This window comes from Pleurodeles waltl, chromosome 9 (assembly GCF_031143425.1).
Source record: "Pleurodeles waltl isolate 20211129_DDA chromosome 9, aPleWal1.hap1.20221129, whole genome shotgun sequence".
In the NCBI taxonomy this organism is placed as follows: Eukaryota; Metazoa; Chordata; class Amphibia; order Caudata; family Salamandridae; genus Pleurodeles; species Pleurodeles waltl.
Window position 1 is genome coordinate 946,922,173 of NC_090448.1, and position 19,731 is coordinate 946,941,903.

At 46.7% G+C, this 19,731-nt stretch overlaps 1 protein-coding gene across 1 annotated transcript in view; it reads left to right on the forward strand.

Moving 5' to 3' along the window:
- The window catches only part of DLK1 (delta like non-canonical Notch ligand 1), a 147,328-nt gene extending 132,053 nt beyond the window's left edge, over positions 1-15,275 (forward strand). Inside the window, exon 5 of the mRNA XM_069208341.1 lies at positions 14,173-15,275. Coding sequence (XP_069064442.1) covers positions 14,173-14,911 — 739 coding nt within the window. The 3' untranslated portion in view covers positions 14,912-15,275. The remainder of the gene's footprint in view (positions 1-14,172) is intronic.
- The last annotated feature ends 4,456 nt before the right edge of the window (positions 15,276-19,731 follow it).

The window sequence follows — 19,731 nt, forward strand, 5'->3', positions numbered from 1 at the left end:
GGCCACTGACAGTATGTGGGCCATCACGGGGGTCAAGGTTCGACAGACACCCCTTCCTCATTGTAAGGCCATCTCAGGTCGACGGACACCCCTTCCTCGTTGAGAGGCCATCTCAGGTCCTCCCACCGTTTCTGATAGTGGGTGCTCTGCCTGCTATAGACCCCCAGGGTCTGCACCTCCTTGGCGATGGCACTCCATATACCCTTCTTTTGATGGGCGCAGACCTGCAGAGGGAATACAGACAAGAGAACACCATTCAACAAACAGTCCAGCATGTAACACGAATGACCCACCATACCCATTCCATCACTGTTGGCACACACATAGCCCAGCACTCAATGTGCTCCCAGCCAAGAGGACATCCCTCCCCCCTTACGTGATGCCTTCACACACACCTCCATACATTAATGCACATGCATCGTGCCCACAGTGTACTCACCTGTTGGTCTGGAGGCTTATACAGCAGTCCGTACTGGGGTAGGATCCATCCACCAGTCTCTCCAATTCCTCTGAGGTGAAGGCTGGGGCCCTTTCCCCGGTCACACAGGCCATGGTAGGTTCCAGACACAGGTCACAGCAGCACATGCAGTGTAGGTCTTCTCCTATGGAAGGTCAGGAAATAAGTGAGGGATCAGATAGAAAATGGCGGTCACGTCTGCCACAGTGCATACCGTCACCACCGGCGTAGATCACTATTGACCACTGTAACCCATCGGGCCCAATATTAACCAATGAGGAATTGTACGACGGTTCCCAACCGCCTCCCACCACAGTGCACAACATCAGGGCATTACTTCACTTCCACTTGTCCCTCCACACAGGACCGACGGACGCCATTTCGGGGGGGGCAGACCTATGGAATAATGCTGTGTCACAGGATAAATAAGCACATACTTGATATATCACACTGTCCCATAACATGTTTACAGATTGCAGACTACTGTTGTGGCTCTATTGTTTAGTTTGTGGCAGCCTTGTCAATCTTTTGTCCCTTAGATACTTTCCGCTGCTAATGAATAGGAGATGGAGACAGAACCCCATGTAGAGACCCCTGGTGGACTTGGCTACACTGGAGGATATGCACATAATACTCACCTATAGACTGGACTTGGCCACAATCACAGAGCTGTATGCCCAATTGGAACCTGACCTGACATCAGCTATCCATCTTCCTACTGGGATACCCCGTCTTGTGCAAGTGCTATCACTTCTCCATTTCCTGGCAACTGGCTCTTTCCAAGTGACAGTAGGCTTGCCAGCAGGATCGTTACAGCCCATCTTCTCAATAGTGCTGACAAGAGTGTTGTCTGCCCCGATAAAACACATGTGCAGCTACATTGCATTCCCCCAGGTTGAGGATTTGGCGCTGTGAAGGCCAGGTTTTATGCAATGGGACATATCCCCAATAAAATAGGGGCGACTGACGGAACACATATGGCATTTGTCCCCCCACCCACGGGAATGAACAGTTTCTACTCTATGAATGTGCAGATGGTGTGCTTGGTGGACCAGTATATCTCCCACGTCAATGCTAAGTATCCTGGGTCGGTGCATGATGCCTTTGTTCTAAGGAATAGCAGCATCCCAAATGTGGTGGCCCAACTACAGAGGCACAGGGTGTGGCTAATAGGTGAGCCCTGGTTCCCATCCAGTATATGTTGGTGTATGCCTATGGTGTTGGCCATATGTGATAGTGTGTGGCTAAATGTTGTCCCTCAATATTTGCAGGTGACTGGGTACCCAAACCTATCATGGCTGCTGACCCCTGTGAGGAATGCCAGGACAAGGGTAGAAGAATGTTATAATGAGGCACATGGGCGAACCAGAGGGATCATTGAAAGGACTTTTGGCATCCTGAAGGCCAGATTCTGGTGCCTACATCTAACATGTGGATCCCTGTGCTACTCACCCACAAGGGTCTGCGAGATAGTGGTGGCATGCTGCATGTTGCACAACCTGGCCCTCAGACGCCATGTCCCTTTTCTGCAGGAGGAGGAGACTGGAGATGCCCCTGTGGCAGCAGTGGACTCTGTGGACAGTGAGGATGAGGAGGTAGAAGATGAGGATGTGGACAAAAGAACATCTGTAGCCTGTCAGTACTTCCAATTAAACAAAAGTGAGACAGTACAACTTTACATTTCAATGACTTTGGTTGTATTCTGTGTGGCATTGGCATGCTGGTTTTTCCCACTTCTATACCCACTTACTATTCCCTCTGGCTATTCATTTTGCAGATGTTGGTGATTTGACAAATACTCCTGAAGTGATCACAACAGCCAGCTACAGGTCATTAATTCTGTGCTCATTCTATGTGCAGTTCATTTGCAATGGTTGTACCTTTTTCAATCAATACATATTTGAAATACATGACATGCTCGAAAAAGATTAATATCAAAGGGTGTTTATTGTAGTGCTAATATATAGAGGGGAAAGTGCAATGGGATGGGGTGATGATGGAGGAAAGTCCAGGGTATTGTTCCAGTCTGTTTGTAGCACAGGTGCATTGTTCATGGGGACATAGGAAGGGGAGCAATGGCAGTTCAAGGTGTACAGGTTGACTGAGTGGAACACAAGGGTGACAACCAGGAGAGTCTCATTTCCTGGTGGGGGTCTTGGCAAGCGTCTCTGGCTCCTGTCTGGATCGCAGGGAATGTTTGCGAGGTGGTTCACCTTCTGCAGGTGGAGGGGTGCTGTTGGCCTGTGAGTCCTGTGGCGTGGCCTCCTGGCCACTAGCGGCAGCAGAAGTGGAAGGCTGTTCAGATGACTGGCTAGTGGCAGGGGCCCGCTGGTGTGATACTGCCTCCCTCATAATGTTGGTCATGTCTGCCAGCACCCCTGCTATGGTGATCAGGGTGTTGTTGATGGCCTGCAAGTCCTCCCTGATCTCCTGGTACTGTCGCTCCTGCAGCCACCTGTTCTCCTGCACGTTGTCTAGGATCTGGCCCATCGTGTCCTAGGAATGTTGATAGGCTCCCAGGATCTCAGACAGCGCCTCCTGGAGAGTCAGTTTCCTGGGCCTGTCCTCCCCCTGGCTCACTGCAGTCCTCCCAGTGTCCTTGTTGGCCTGTGCCTCTGTCCCCTGAACCGTGTGCCCACTGCCACTGACCCCAGGTCCTTGATTGTGTTGTGTGCAAGGTGTGGCCTGGGTTCTCTGTACATGTGGGCACACTGCTGATTGATTTGTCCTAGGGACAGAGGTTTGGAGATGCTGGGTGGGTGCTGTGATGTTGTTTCCTGATGGGGGAGGCTCTGTGGTGGTCTGTGACTGGGCTTGGATAACCGGCTGTCCAGTAGTCCCTAATGGGCCAGGTATATCGTCCAGATCCTGAAGACCAGAGTTACTGTCATCACTGTGGGCTTCTTCAGTTGGGAGACTGGCACCTCCTCTCCGGTGACATTGGCGGAGGTACCTGTGGGGATGTAAATGATGTATTATGGTTAGTGTGTATTACATATAGTACATCCCTGGCTTCCCCTCTATGGTTAGTGTTGCCCTGCCAGCTTTTACTTGTGTATGTTGGTGTATGGTGGGATTGTTAGTTCTCTATGCTGTGCATGCTTTAGTGATGAATGTCCATGTAGGGCTGTGAGGGGTGTCCATGCATTGGTACAGCATGCAGGGTTTGGCATTTGGATTGAGGAGATGTGATTTTGGAGTGTGTGGGATGTAGTGGTGTGATGGTAGAGAGTTGACTTACCAGAGTCCAGTCCTCCTCTGACTCCGGCCAGGCCCTCAGGATGCAGTATTGCCAAGACTTGCTCCTCCCATGCTGTGAGTTGTGGGGGAGGAGGTGGGGGTCCACCACCAGTCCTTTGTATTGAGAGCTGGTGTCTTGCTGCTATGAAATGTACCTTCCCCCGTAGGTCGTTCCACCTCTTTCTGCTGTCTTCCCTTGTTCTGGGGTGCTGTCACACGATGATTCTCCGCCATAGCTCCATCTTCCTTGCTATAGATATCTTACCTGAGCTCCAAACAGCTGTGGCTGTACCCTCACAATTTCCTCCACCATGACCTTTAACTCCTCCTCAGTGAAACGGGGGTGCCTTTGTGGTGCCATGGGTGTTATGTGATGTGTGTTGGTGAGGTTGTGTTGGGGTGTGTGAAGTGGGGTGCGTGAGGGATGTATGGGTGTATGTGGTGTGTGTATGTAGTTGTGGCAGTGGTCTTGGTGTCAGTCTCATGCCAATGATTTGTATTCGTAAGGGATTGTGGGTAATGTGGGTGTGTGTTTTATAGTGGCGTGGGTGTATGGGTGTGGTGTGTGTATGGGTGTCAGGTGTGTGTTGTTTGAATTGTCCAATGTGGTGTTTTGTCTGTGGATGTCCATTGTGAGCTCGGCAGTGTGTACCACCAATGGTTTACCGCCGTTGAATGTCCGCCATGGTGATTCATGGGTCATAATGTGGTGGGCAGTTTTCTGTTGGCGTAACAGTGTGGTTTTTTATACCGCCACTTTATCACTGACCTTTGGTCTGGCGGATATGTGTCTGTGGTTGATTTTCGGTCAGATTAGTGTGTGTGTGTCATAATTTGGTGAACGGATATCCACTGCCGTGGCAGTAAGTTGGTGGCCGTCAGCGTGGCGGTAAGCGGGATTTACCCCGGCCGTCAGCATGGCAGTAAGCAGGATTTACCACCAGGGTCATAATGAGGGCCTATATTCTGAAACACACTGTGGTGACAATCACCCAAACCATATCTACTTTGAATAGGCTTGTTTACTCCAATCTCTCATGCGCCTCCCCAGGCACCAAATGGACTGTGAGGTAGAATACACCAGTTGTCCCTGGGACCCTTGCAGGGAACGAGTGGTCTCCCATTCAACCACAATAGTAATAAGAATGCAGAGCAAAGTAAACGGCAAACAGCAAACAATTTACAGCAAATAGTGGCAGTAGCATGCCCCTGAAAGGCTAGGTCTCGTATCTAAAGAGGAACCTCTCAGTTTTCTGTCCATCTTGCCTCCAGTGAAATGGTGACAGCTCACTTCCCAGTCTCACACTGTCACAGAAGAGCGTTCATGCAGGTATTGTTGGACCTTATCCGGTCAACCTCAGTCCAGACGTCTGCCAAGCCTGCCAACACTGAAATGTATCTTCCCCTCCTGAACATGCAACAGCCCCCTAGTACTTGACGTCTTCAATGATCAGGATTTGTCTCTGCCTCCTTCTTTAGCGCCAGGTCTAGGAGGGACCCTAGTGTCCCCTCTCTTCCACTTTCTTTTAATAACAGTCTCTAAGCGCTGTCTTTCTGACACAGAGTCATCTTGATCCGGAGCAACAGTGGGCGGCTTAGCAGGTGGAAGGGATGCAGCAATGTTCATGGGGTTCCCCTGGGTGTACCTGTACATTTCTCCCACATTCAGCATGTCAAGGGATTGTTTCAGGTCCTCAGGTTCAGCAACTTCACTATGAAATCCATTAATGGTAAGAAGCATCAAATGTCCTGTTTTCAGAGATATGGTCGTAGAGCTAAGAATTTATGTCTATGGAGCATCATGTCCTGAGAGATATCCACAGCAATGTAACTTCTGGAGTCTTTGTAGAAAAAAGGGCCATTGTTCTTCTTCGCAGCCATGATGAACTGTTGAGATTGATGGTTTTGAAGGGAACACGCAGTTGTTGGCCATAAAGCTGTACTAATGCTGTCTGTGCAAGTGTGTATGCAGTGTACTCTGTAATTCCAGGGGAGGCGAGAACACCAGGCTGGTGGAGATATTTAAGAAGGTGGCTAAGAACCCTTCAATATCCAATTCCTCTGCCCCCTCTGGGACTCCCATAACATGGACATTGTTCCTACTACTGGGGTTCTCAAAATCAACCTACTTCTTCTGGAGCTGCCAGAGGTAATGGCCCACATCTGGTTTGTTGTTGCAGGTGTCTACGAGGTCTTTCAGAGCCATAACCTTAGGATCTGTTGTTGCAAGTTGTTGTCTGAAATGAATTAAGTTCAGCTCTCTTTGATTTAAGGTTCCTGGCAGTCATGTTTGTGACCTCACGGACCAAGTTCATTGTCGTCTTTATGGAGGCAAGCCAACCTGTTGTGGTGGGAGAGCACCTGGCTGGCCACTGCCTCTGAAAAAAAGAGCTGTTGAGTTGCTTTACCTTTGGAGTGGAGCATTTGCCCTTACGTAGGTTGCCTATGCTGGGTTGGAAGGCAAAGGAACTAGGAACACTTTACGCCCATTGTGATGGCAAAACTGAGCCTTATGTATTCAATTTGATTGGGAGTCAATTCAAGGACTGTGTTGCAGGTGGGCACTCATATCTGTAGTTCTACTGGAGGACTCTGTGGGGCTGTAAGTCAGGATATCATAGGCATATAGCCATGTCCAACCTGGTTCTTTAGGCACAGTCATCCTCTCAAAATAGATGCCACATCACAACTGCCCGCAATGTCCACTTTACATGGTCACACTATAAGGGTGGAGGGTGCCAATTCAGTCAACCCAGTGTGTCAGTAGCACTCGAGTTTAGCCTCCCAAATGCCTCAAAATGCAATCCAAAAGCCCTTAGTTCCATGATCAGTAGAACCAAGGCTCCTTACCCCATGAAGCAAGTAACCAACAGGGGAGAGTCTCAGAATGTGACAATGATTATTGGATGATGAGCTCCCCAGCCACCCACAGTCCATACTGACTGGCAATGAGCTGAGGGCACCATCCAGTGCTCGTCTCCTAGGGGCAATCTCAATGCTGCCCTCAGTTTGCACATTCCATGTGACTCCTACAGCCTCCACCTCATAGGCCTTGAGCCAGTAGGGATGCTGACCTGGCTGCTGTGAGGTGTGCTAGGAGTGGGGGGGGGGGGGTAAAGCCTGAAGGCGGCAAGGGCACTGGTCAAACCATTTGGTTTTCATTGCCAATCACAGGGCAACCCCCTGCTCTCTCTTCACTAGTGTACTTCTGGGCAATGGCAAGAACGCAGTTCCTCCCAGTCATCATCGAGGTACAGCTTAGTCAGAGTGCACCTTCCTTAGCAAAAAGTCGGTGGTCCCCAAGACTCCCACAGTGGGTACCCAATCTGTTCAGAGGACATGTCGCTCAGTTGTTGGGGTCAAGGCAGCCCAGGAGCAAGGAAACAACAGGTTTGGTCCCAGTGTAGAGCAAGCACTGCAACAGGAACTGGCCTTCTTGATCCTGACCTGACTCCGCTCCCTTAGTAGTTTTCAGTATTAACCATTGGTTAGATGTCTGTACTCCAAGCCCACACTGTCACACTATTATGAGCAGGCTCAAAAACTTGTGCCCTAAAAGACTAAGGGAGTGATTTACTAACAATTGATGCAGTGCAATGCAGCAAGACAACTTTCTGCACTGAGCTGCATCAAATGGAGAGGGCATGAATGCATCATATCTATTAAGATATGGCACATGCCTGCTCTCTGTCTGTGCTGGCACACTAGTGGCTGCCAATGCAGGCACCCTTGCACAATGATGCAAGGGTGCCTGCATGCAGGCAGGATTGTTTTTGTTCAGGAATACAGAACCAATCCTCTTTTTATGTGTGCAGCATTCTGCATTTTTTCTACGTTTGCTTCATTCTTCAGCACCACATAGACAGAGAAAAAAAGAGAAATACACATATTTCTCCTCATTACACCTCCTCTGCGAAAGCATAGCATTTTGGCTATTGGTTGTACGTCTGAAAATGCGTAAGCAATCTTGGGTGGATACGTAGGAACATCAATGCTCCTCCCATTGAATGCCTTCCCAGGGCAGAGTAAGGCAAGGCAGCAACTTGAACTGTCTTGCTTTACTCCAGATTTACTATGCCACACAGAGCCATGCAGGGTGGCTCTGCGTCAGATAGTAAATATCACTTATGGGCTTGCGTTGTCCTTACGTCCTCTTGCATGGTGCAAGGGCAACACATGCCTTCAGTAAGTCTGGACCTAGCAGTCACACCATAGAAAACACGCTCAGAACCCTCACAAACTAGCAGTTGCACACTACCAAAAGCACCCACACCCCTCACAAGCAGTTACAGACTACTGATAGCACTTTCACACCACTCTCAGAGAAGCAGTTACACACTACCAGCAGTACTCTTCCACCTCTCAGAAACTTGCAGTCTCTTATTGCCAGCAACTCTCTTCAACCCATCAAAGTAGCGGTTCATGCTATCCCATGGACTATCATCTCTGAAAGACCAATAGCTGCACAATACTGAAAGCACTTTCACAAGCCTCAACCTACCAGCAGAGACAATAAATCTTTCTCATTATTGCATAACTCAAAGTGCTTCTTTCTTGACATTTCTTTATAGATTGCTAGTGAGCGAATGCAAGAATAAGTCAATGGTAAAGGAATAAATGCATAAGTGAAAGGATGAATGAATGAGTGGGTGAATAGATGGACGTCTGCATACAAAGCATCCAAACACTGTTATTTATTTACTAGTCCTGTTAGCTTAGTTCATGATTTTACCAAGCAGCATATACAAAGACAATAGGGCCCTCAATATAACCCTGGCAGTCGGTGACTGCCAGGGCTATTGTGGCGGTAGTACCGCCAAGAGGCTGGCGGTACTTCCTGCCTCATTTTACCTGTGTCGCTTCCGCTATGGTATACTGCCGGGACCAGCGGTATACCAACATGGTGGTCCGGGCGGTCGTAATCTGTAAGCAGCGCTGCCCTGGGGATTTCGACTCCCCTTACCGTCAGCCTGTCCACGATGGTGGACATCGCCACGGTAAGGCTGGCGGCAAGGGGACTCGGGGTGCCCCTGGGGGCCCCTGACCTGCCCATGCACTTGGCATGGGCAGTGCAGGGGCCCCCAGGCACAGCTCCATCACGCATTTCCGGGCAGTGAAATGTGCGACGGGTGCTACTGCACCCACTGCACATCAGCATTGTCGTCGGCTCTATTACGAGCCAGCAGCAATGTTGATAAGACTTTTCTGCTGGGCCTGCGGATGGGAACACTGTTACCATCCGCTGGCCGAGCAGAAAAGTCAAAATGGGGAGCCAGAACTACCGCCAGCACTGGGGGTATTCTGGCTCCCGCAGTCTCGGCTGTCTTCTCAGAAGACCGCCGAGGTTATAATGAGGACCTAGGTCTTGCCTTTTGGACCTACTGGCTTTGATGGCAGATGCCAATTAGATCAGTATAAAACAAGAATTTCTTTTAGAGCAATAGCTCAAAATAAAAAATAATTGTTGGGAAAAGGAGGGGAAAAACTGCACATGAGGGAGAGAGCAGCATATGGGGCACAGAGAAGCATATGATGAAAACAGCGACAGGGAGTGAAAGGGGTTGGGGAGTTTGAATTGGAGAAGCACCTGAGAGACAGAACAAGCAGCACCCAAGGGAAAGAGCTCTATGGGAATGGAGGAAAAGTGCTCAAGGAAGAGAACAAAATGAAGCAGGGGGATGATGGAGGTTGGGTGAGATGAACACACGAGAGAGATAATGCAGCTCTTAAGACAGAGCAACACAGAGTGTTGGGGCAGTTATTTGGCACTGGGAGAAGCACACAAGGGAGAGAGATGGAAAACACATACTGTACACTCAAGGATTGCTTAACCAAAATGAAAAAAAGTCATTCCCTAAAAGAGAGTAGTGGGAAGCTATAAATCAAAAGAATGGTAAAGAGGATGTGCTCCAGGGGAGCTACAAACAGAGAAGAGAAAGGCTAGACATAGAAGTAGAAGTAAGCAACTGAGAGACATGACAATAAAGGCAACCAATGGTAAACAATTGGAGGCTGTGAGCCAACTGCAAGTTCGCAATAATTCTGATAAAACAAAATGGAACCTATTGGCTTTTCCATAGATGAAAAGGCGCTGAAGCTTACAGCTCACAAAACTGAAATATTAGTAAGTCCATGACTTTCCAACTTCCCTCCTCCCTTAACATATAGCCATGGTCAGAATTAGATTTTAAAAGGAATCAAACTATTGTTGTTAACAACTAGTATGTCAGGATATCTTATGCATTAATGATAATGTCCACATTTCTTAAACTAGGCAGCAGGCCTAAATGTTTCTAACAGCACCAATATGTTTCATCCAATAGCAGGGAATGTTAAATACTGTAGTGAATCTTAATTTGTTTTAATGGGATAACGGGAGTTAGCTTAGCCTTTGGCTTGCAGACTCATGCCCCTGTCACCTAGTGACTTTTAACCTACTTAGCTTGCTCGGTCTTAGACCATTTATTTAATTAATTCTTCTAAGATGGCTGCCTTGTTGATAGTTAGGCTCTTTTGTTTAGAGTTATGTTATTTAGAAAAATTCACTGACTTTTCTGGGCATGGCTCAAGAAACTCCTAGTCATATTTTTTCAAATTGCCTTGTTCAAAAATTAGGAAAATGTTGCTAACAGATAAAAAATGTATATATTCAGGTGCCTTTGTTTCCCGTCTTACCATTGAAAGTTAGGATCACTGGAAGAACAATTTTGATTTAAAGAGTGTATGAAGGACACAGGATTGGCAAATACAGGGTAGGGATGCCTTGTTTAGGGCATGCCTGATTTCTGAACAAATGATTTTTTGGAATGACACTGTTCAAAAGACGTCCTGCCTCGGGTTAACAAAAATAAAAGAAATGAACACGCCCAGTATCCCCACACCGGCTAAATTCAATGGTTGGCAATTCTTTTTGAATAACACTGAGGAAGAGCTAGATTAAAAAGTTCAGGCTGGTACCTATAATTCTTCACTTTCCAGTCCCGGAGGGTGGTTAGTTTGGCCAATAGACACCAATGGATGTCAGGATCGTTTCTTAAATTCCTCATGGGGTTTTAAGATTAGCCGGCCAGATCCTCGCTTCATCTCAGGCCAACACACGGGGATAGTCTCTACGTACAGTGTGAATAAACTGTGTCAACGATGGGTACAGTCTAACACGTTAGCAACAGTTATGGAACACCTGAACACACTTTGTGAAAATACAGACATGCAGGACTTCCTGTTAGGTCCTAGGAAACAGCGCTCTAAAAGATTTGTATATGCAATGTATAATGAGATATGGAAACTTTCTCAGATAGAAGTCGCTGCACGTTTAAGGCAGATAGATAAGGAAAACGTAGAAAGAACTTTGGCGGTTGTCGATAACGGCATGAACACTCTGTCCAACAGAATGTATTCGCTCACAAATATAGTGTCATCTACGATTGATATTATTTAGTCAGACATGTCCTGTTTATACCATGGACAAAGTCAGCTGCATTCAATTATGCAGCTTGGTTGTACATCACAAACATTGAAAAATGGGCGTGTTCCATGGAGATACATTAACGGTAGTGAACTGTTTGCTGCTTTTAATATCTCTGAGAAACAACAGACAATGGCTAAAAGGGAAGCGAGTTTCACCATGCTTCAAATAGAAAAGTGGGAAAAGTTGCCTTTTACGATTGCAGAGAGTCCTTCGACTGTCTGGCTTGTACATGGCATTATTAATCTGCCCATATCCACCTTTCGTTTTTCGAAGTGCTTGAAACATCTTGCCGTGGGCAGGTACGAGCGTTTGGGTGATAGCTTTATTAAGGAAGAGTGGGAGTTGCCTTTTGATTATAAATGTCTGAACGACAAAACAGAAGTCTTTCTTAGCAAAAGCGACTGTGAGACAACTGTTAGTCATTCTATGATCTGCAAGCAAGTGTTCCTTCACGGCCACTGCAATGCGGTGGTTGCGAACTTGGCCTGTTTTCTGAAGGGTACTCCTGTCTCTTTGATTTGACCAGCATTTCATGTACTTACCAATGGCAGTTACGTGGTGCTGAGCGATCAAAGCTGTTGTGGTATGCGACCAGGCATTGCCTACACAATTTTGGTCTCTCAGGTCGTTACGTGTTGTAGACATGTTTTATGTCCCCCCACACAAGATATAAAGGTATCTGAAATGTGGCCTCACATTGATACTATTAATGTGAATTACGACAAGCTGAGTAGACTAAAGGCGCTACTGTTTCAGAAACAGGTCGCGTTGCCATCCGCTAGAGAGACGTATGTGCTCCAGATTGCGAGATCATCAGCTGAGATACAATCCCTATTAAATACCAACTTCCCCAAGCACTTTGGTGAGCTTATATCCAGAATATTCAATGCATTGAGCACTTGTGGGATTGCCCACTTCTTCAAGGCTGTCAGGTCTAGATTTGTGTCAGTCTTCCAGGCTATCTTCTGAGTCATCCCGTCGGCCATCCATTCACTCTTTTCAAGTGTGTTTGGTGGCTTTCCTATAATTTTGGCATTATTTGGCGGAATACTACCTCTGTTTTTTCTGATTCGAAGTGGTTGTGTCTTTCCAGCTACACGAAGTGATGGAGCCACTGCCACCAGCACAACTGTGCCGTGAACACATGGTTCAGATCTTCAATGATTCCTTGCTGGAGGAACTAGAGTACAATTGGTCATTGTCATTTCGACCACTCCTCTGGTGCATGCAGCCGGTCTTTCATTGCGTATAGTGCTTCTTCGAACATTTGCCAATTGTGTGTCTTGCTGTCCTGCCAGTATCTCCTGTGGACCCAGAACTGCTGATGTCCTCAATGAGGGTTCATAAACAGTCGTGCCCCATGAGACTAAGGCTGATCCACGAGGCCACTTATGAACACTCCGAGTTGGTTCTAACATCTACGGACAATGGCACTGACGCAAGTGGACCCGCACATGAGACTATTGCGCACTTTTGCTCCGTGAATCCATCCACCCAAGTGATCAATCTCACATCAGATGGTTTGGCCTCATTTTTTGATGACTTTTTGCAAGGTGACTTCGGAGCTAGTCTTCAAGATCATGACTATAGTTCCACACCACAATGAGTTACTTTGACCTGCTGTGCTTGTCATGGTTGACTTTAAGTCTCTTTAGTATGTTTTAAATGTTCAATTTTAACTATGTTTTTAACTTTGGTTTTTATGCTTCACTTTTAGTTCAGAACAGCTTCCATAGCTTTTGGATTACCTCACCTTCAGTGGCGGCCAGTACTGGCGTCATACTTGTTACGACAATGGTGAGGGTGTAGTGAGTTCTAGTTTGTTTTAATGGGATAACAGGAGTTAGCTTCGCCTTTGGCTTCAGACTCGTGCTCCAGTCACCTAGGGACTTTTAACCTACTTAGCTTGCTCTATCTTAGACCATTTATTTAATTAATACTTCTAAGATGGCTGCCTGGTTTATAGTTAGGCTCTTTTGTTTGGAGTTATGTTACCAGTGTCACCGCGCTAAGGCGTCAACTCATACAACAAAGACAAACAAACTGTAGGTGCTCACATTAGAAATTACCGTTCCAAGCATGCAGTGTTATCTATTGTTTTGGAACAACCTACGTCAGGGGTCCAAGGAGATCTGTGTAAATACATCACACTTTACAGATAATCAGAGGTATTCCGACCAGATACAATCGCTGCTATCGATGCTGCACATCGCCTTGATGCTGACCTGGACTTCGTGCTCTTCCGAAGTCTGAGCTTGAGCCCTCACTCCAGGTAACCAGGGTTGGAGGCTCCTTCCTGGGACATGACATTGGCAGATTAGGTTTAAAATGCCCAGCTCTCCTCTAGGTAGAAGGTTAGGCCTATTATGATAGGATACACAGACATATGATACACTTTATGTCTTTCTATGCTAATACAAGATGGTGGGGGTCTTCATAATCATGACCCTCATCTTTACCATTCTATCTCTTGTACTGTTTGTCATCCTAATCATTGCAGCCAATACAATTTACCACATTGTATTAAATAAAAACTATTGAAACATTACTGCATCTTCGTAATTGCCTGTGTTTGGTTGAGACATGATGTATCTGTGAGAAAGGGGTAATCTCCGTTTAACCACGACACTCCCTGAGATATCATATTTCTGAGTCCATGCGTAAAGACTGCCACACATCATCTTTAACAGTTTGAGTTGTACTGCCAGTGAGCCAGAAGGGTTGGGACTACAGTTGCAACTTGTTGTAGGATGGGCATATTCACCTACAAACGTAAGTACTGTCATCCTTGAACCAGCAGTCTTGCCCAGAGCAAGAGTCCAAACTACGACAATACCAGAATGTTAAACTGTTCAATAGAAATAATATTAAAAATATGTTGCTTCCAATAATACAGTGCTTTTAGGTTTGCTTGAAAAACACATCGTTTAAGATTTTTCATAAAATACAAAGATAGTGTTTCAATCATGCTAATAATTTACTTTTCTTTTTCTTATTTCTACCTAAGCTCTCCCTGTCAAAATGGAGGAACTTGTGTTGATGCCAATGGCTTTGCTGCCCAAGCTACATGCCAATGCCTACCAGGATTTGTTGGCACTTTTTGTGAAATCAGCTCAGACAATTGTAAACCCAATCCTTGTAGAAATGGTGGGATTTGTGAAAACACTGGCCCTGGCTTTCGGTGCAATTGCCCTGCACATTTCACCGGTGAATTATGTAAAAGCCCAGTACTATTTTGTGGGAGCAGTCCCTGCCAAAATGAAGGAACTTGCCACGAGCACCCAGTGAGAGGGTTTGTATGTACTTGTAAACCAGAGTTCATGGGGGATAGGTGCACCAGGTATAACAAAAACACAACCATGCACATCATGAAAGTAGGTATTAAACACGTACAGAGCCACAATCTGCAGTCACATCCAAGACCAGTTCAACACCAAGAACATGAAGTGCTAAAGATAACCGTTAAGGAAACTATTCACCACACTCACCCCTTTCTCAATAAAAGCCAAGTGATATGTTTCATTGTACTAGGCCTGCTCACATGCCTTGTGGTATTAGTGACAACAGGTATAGTATTTTTCTCCAAATGTGAAATGTGGCTGGCAAATGCTAAATATAGCCACCTGCTACGCAAGAAGAAAGATTGCTATCTGAAATCCAGCAGTGGTGAGGATATTTCTGTTAAGATAATTTTCCCGGAAAAAGTTAAACTCAGCAACCACAGCAAGAGCTATATAGCTATTTGAGTTTTTTCGAAAAGCTGAAGAGAGCAAACTAACTCCTGGGCAGTGTAAAACCCCCGGCTACTGTATCATGCAGTTTGGTAAATTATTTTTCATATACTTGTCCAAGTGTTGGTGAGCAACTATACTGTATGTGGCAGATGGTAGTAAACATTTTGTGTTGCTGTAATTTCCATCCACAAAATAAAGTACTTAGTACACAGCATATCCACATGCTAACAAAAACAGATGTATTTTGTAAACGAAAAATACATTTGTGCTAGGGACTCATTTTGTTTTTCTTTGATCGTGCATTATGTTTAAATAACGAATACATTTGTTTTTATAATAAAACACTTTACGAGGTGGTTTTGATTACCTTCTTCGATATATCGTTTACATTTATTTCATTTTTTTTAAACATTACTATAGTTAGCATAGAAGAGAAAAAAAAGCTGTACTTTAAAAAAGAAAGAAAGAAAGAAAGAAAGAAAGAAAGAAAGAAAGAAAGAAAGAAAGAAAGAAAGAAAGGAAGAAAGAAAGAAAGACTAGTGGGTATCCGATATACTAAAGGGGAAGAAAAGTGTTTGATTGCACTGGGGGGGGGGAATAAGAAAATAGTTTAAGGAGATTAAAATGTGCACCACATGAGGTATATATGGATCTGTTAGCAGGAAAGCCAGGAGGGACGAACAATATGGAAATAAAATGGGGGGGGTGAACCGAATTATGTAATGATCAAACACCGGCTATCAAGTGGATATCTTATATATAGGGAGAGGGTGTGGCGTAGCGGCCAGGCCTGCCAGTTTTGGAGCTGGGGAACCAGGTTCAAGGCTGGGCATTGGCTCAACATCCTGTGATTGTGGGCAAATCGCTTAATCTCCTGGTGCCTACCAAAAATGAATGTGTCCTTGTGTAATGTAATGCTCATGTAAAGTGCTCCAATACCCTTGTGTTGAGTTTGAGCTATATAAAACTGCGAAAAAATTAGAAATCTTAAGAACGAACATGTTCCGGGATAATTAGGTCAAAATTAATCACAATGCAGAATGGGGAGCACGTGATCACGAAAAGGGGACAGTATCCAACAGCTTACCATGGGAGTGGGAAATAAACCAAACTAAGGGGCAGATGTAGGTAAGTAAAAAATTGCGACTTGCAATTTGCGAGTCATAGCGACTTGCAAATTGCAACTCACAACACGAGATGCAGAAAGGTGTCTCAGACACCTTCTGCGACTCGCTATGGGGTCGTAAAGACCCACCTCATGAATATTTATGAGGTGGGTCGCAGTTTGCGACCCCATAGCGAGTCTAGGCACTCACAGGGATGGTGGCCTGCTGGAGACAGCAGACCACCATGTCCGTAACTGCTTTTTTAATAAAGCAGTTTTTTTTTTCTTTTTGCAGCCCGTTTTCCTTAAAGGAAAACGAGCTGCAAAAAGAAAAAATACCGAAACCATTTAGTTTCGTTTTTTTCAGAGTAGGCAGTGGTCCATGGGACCACTGTCTGCTCTGAAAAAATAGTTTTTGGGGCATTCACAAAGGGGAAGGGGTCCCATGGGGTCCCCTTCCCTTTTGCGAATGAGTTACCATCCACTTCAAGTGGATGGTAACTGCGAGTTGGTTTGCGACCGCATTTGCGATCCCAAAGCAACCATGCATGGCGATGCGGTCGCAAATAGGAAGGGAACATCCCTTCCTATTTGTGAGTCGCAGCCACAAATTGGGAGTCGGTACCGACTCCCAATTTGCGGTTGTGTATCGCGTTTGGCCTTTTGCGCCTCGCAATCTGCGTTTTTTGCAGTTTGTGAGGCGCAAAAGGCTTAAGTGGCCAATGCTCCCTGAGTCCTGAAAAGAATGGAAAGATATTGATCTGTTTTTTTTATTATGTCACTGCTGGACTCTGAAAATTAGGGAGATCCAGACCTTTTTCTTCTTCTGCCTCTTTTAGCCTCTGGAATGGCTTTCTTACTTGTTGGAACCCTCAACCTAATTTTAACTTTGAGTTTCAGTTTAAAAGCCCATGAACATAAGGTGTCACATCCACAAAGGTGTAAACTTCTGAAGTTATTTTTGGATGTTCGCTTTCAAGATTCTGATGGGGAACCACTTACCAACCACTGGTGCACTGCCGGAGCTGTGGCTTTTTCTTGAACATTACTCAGTACTATCAAGGAGACTGTCTTGAAATTGTGCATCAAATTCATCCCTAAACTCAGGGCCGGTTCAGCCCTGTGCTCAATTTGTGCATCTGATAACACTGCCAAGGAGGGTGAACCATGTGAGGTACAGTAAATACTCACAAATACTGTTCCCCAGGTGTTACAGTCCTCCACCGGTGGTACCATTCCAAGGGAAAGACACATGGTCAAAATTGACTTAGGATGTTGTATGAGTATAGACTGCGTACAACTGGTTAGCCTAATGGGCAATCCAAAATGGAATTTCATTTGTTTTTGTAGGTGCTTTGCCCATGATAGCAATAATAGCCTGTAGACTATTTTCCTTTATTACTGCATGCACATTTAGTGGTGACCCAGGATCATTTTCTACCGTAACTATCAAAGTCGCCTATAAAAAGACACTACCTGAGTCAGTAACTGTCTTACTTCTTGCTGTGTCAGATTTGCTACATCTGTATATGGTTATGCTCAGCCAACGGCGATGCTGTAGAAAGACACTTAGAGATGCGAAGAGACGCCATCATTTTTCGTTGCTCCTGCAGAGCGTTTGCGGTGGCTGGTGAGGTGGTGGGGGCTTGAAGCATGAGTCGGTGTCCGGAGCAGCCTGGCTTTGCGGTCACCTGGTCCATGGAGCTCTATGGAGCATCGTGATTGACTGCCACTACCTGCAGTGTGCCGTCACGCTTGCCACTAGCTGCCTGCTGCAGTGAGGATCACCATCAGCTAGCAGCTCCAAAGCTGATAGAGCTGAATTCGCATAACTCCAACCCTCTTGACCGCTCCACTGAATCCTTTAACCCTAAGCCACTTGTTTGTGGTTTGTTTGTGGCTCACAGCCCACGCCGCACATCCAGCAGCTATTGTGAGCAGCTGCTAGGATGAACCAGGCCCTTAGCTGGAGGGCATCTACACTGTAGAGCAGAGAGCAGTTGCACCAGTATTACCAGCTGGAGCCGGGTCACAGCAGCAGAAAGGGAGTGCAGAGCTGTTTCAGCACCCTGAGCGAGCACCGTGAACTTGTACTTGTGAGCCAACTGGTCGTTCCTTGGAAACTGCTAGGAGGCAGTTAGTAAGTGGCAGTGTTGTGGCACTGTGGTTGCCTAGGGCTCCACATACGGTTTAACCAAGTGACGCAGAAGTGGCCCTACTAAGCTGGGTTGCAGCTTGTGTGGACTGGACGGTGCTTGCTCACCCCCTGCTCAATGCTCCTTTGCCTTCCATCTCAGCATTCCCAGCATTCTTCACTCTTATTACCGCCTCCTCTTGCCCCAAAAACTATGAACAAAGCGCACGGACAGCGCACAACTCCTCAATTACAATACAAAATTGGCCCATACCAACAGAAAGCTCGGCGGTAGCATGCAAAACAACGGTCACCCGCAGGCTGGTCTACATTTGAGTGTACTCCTAACAATGCTAGAAACTTCTTAACGGACAAAGGAGGGTCCCACGACGTCAGAGTCCAATTCAGAGGGTTGATCACTGCAGGATGGAGTGCTGGGGACCCAGGCTAGGCTGTGCATGAAGGAATCCTTGGAGGAGTGCACAGAAGCCGGAGCAGCTGCAAATCACGCAGTACACAGGTTTGCAGTCTAGCGTGGGGAGGCAAGGACTTACCTCCACCAAACTTTGACTGAAGGATCACTGGACTGTGGGAGTCACTTGGATAGAGTTCTTGTGTTCCAGGGACCATGCTCGTCAGGATGAGTGGAGACCCAGAGGACCGGTGATGCAGTCTTTTGGTGCCTGCGTTAGCAGGGGAAAGATTCCGTCAACCCACTGGAGATTTCTTCTTGGCTTTCAGTGCAGAGTGAAGGCAGGTGACCCCCAGATCATGCACCACCAGGAAACAGTCTAGAAAGCCGGCAGGATTAGGCGCTACAATGTTGCTGGTAGTCGTCTTGCTACTTTGTTGCGGTTTTGCAGGCGTCCTGGAGCAGTCAGCGGTCGGTCTTTGGCAGAAGTCGAAGAGGGAAGTGCAGAGGAACTCTGGTGAGCTCTTGCATTCGTTATCTGAAGAATACCCCAGAGGAGAGACCCTAAATAGCCAGAAAAGGAGGTTTGGCTACCAAGAAAGGAGGATTGGCTACCAAGAAAGGTAAGAACCTATCAGACGGGGTCTCTGACGTCACCTGCTGGCACTAGCCACTCAGAGCAGTCTAGTGTGCCCCCAACACCTCTGTTTCCAAGATGGCAGAGGTCTGGGACACACTGGAGGAGCTCTGGGCACCTCCCCTGGGAGGTACTGGTCAGGGTAGTGGTCAGTCCCCTTTCCTTTGTCCAGTTGCGCCCCAGAGCAGGGTTGGGGGATCCCTGAACCAATGTAGACTGGCTTATGCAGAGATGGGCACCATCTGTGTCCATCAAAGCATTTCCAGAGGCTGGGGGAGGCTACTCCTCCTCAGCCCTTCACACCTATTTCCAAAGGGAGAGGGTGTAACACCCTCTCTCAGAGAAAATCCTTTGTTCTGCCTTCCTGGGCCAGGGCTGCCTAGACCCCAGGAGGGCAGAATCCTGTCTGAGGGGTTGGCAGGAGCAGCAGCTGCAGTGGAAACCCCGGAAACACAGTTTGGCAGTACCCGGGTTCTGTGCTAGAGACCCGGGGGATCATGGAATTGTCCCCCCAATACCAGAATGGTATTGGGATGACAATTCC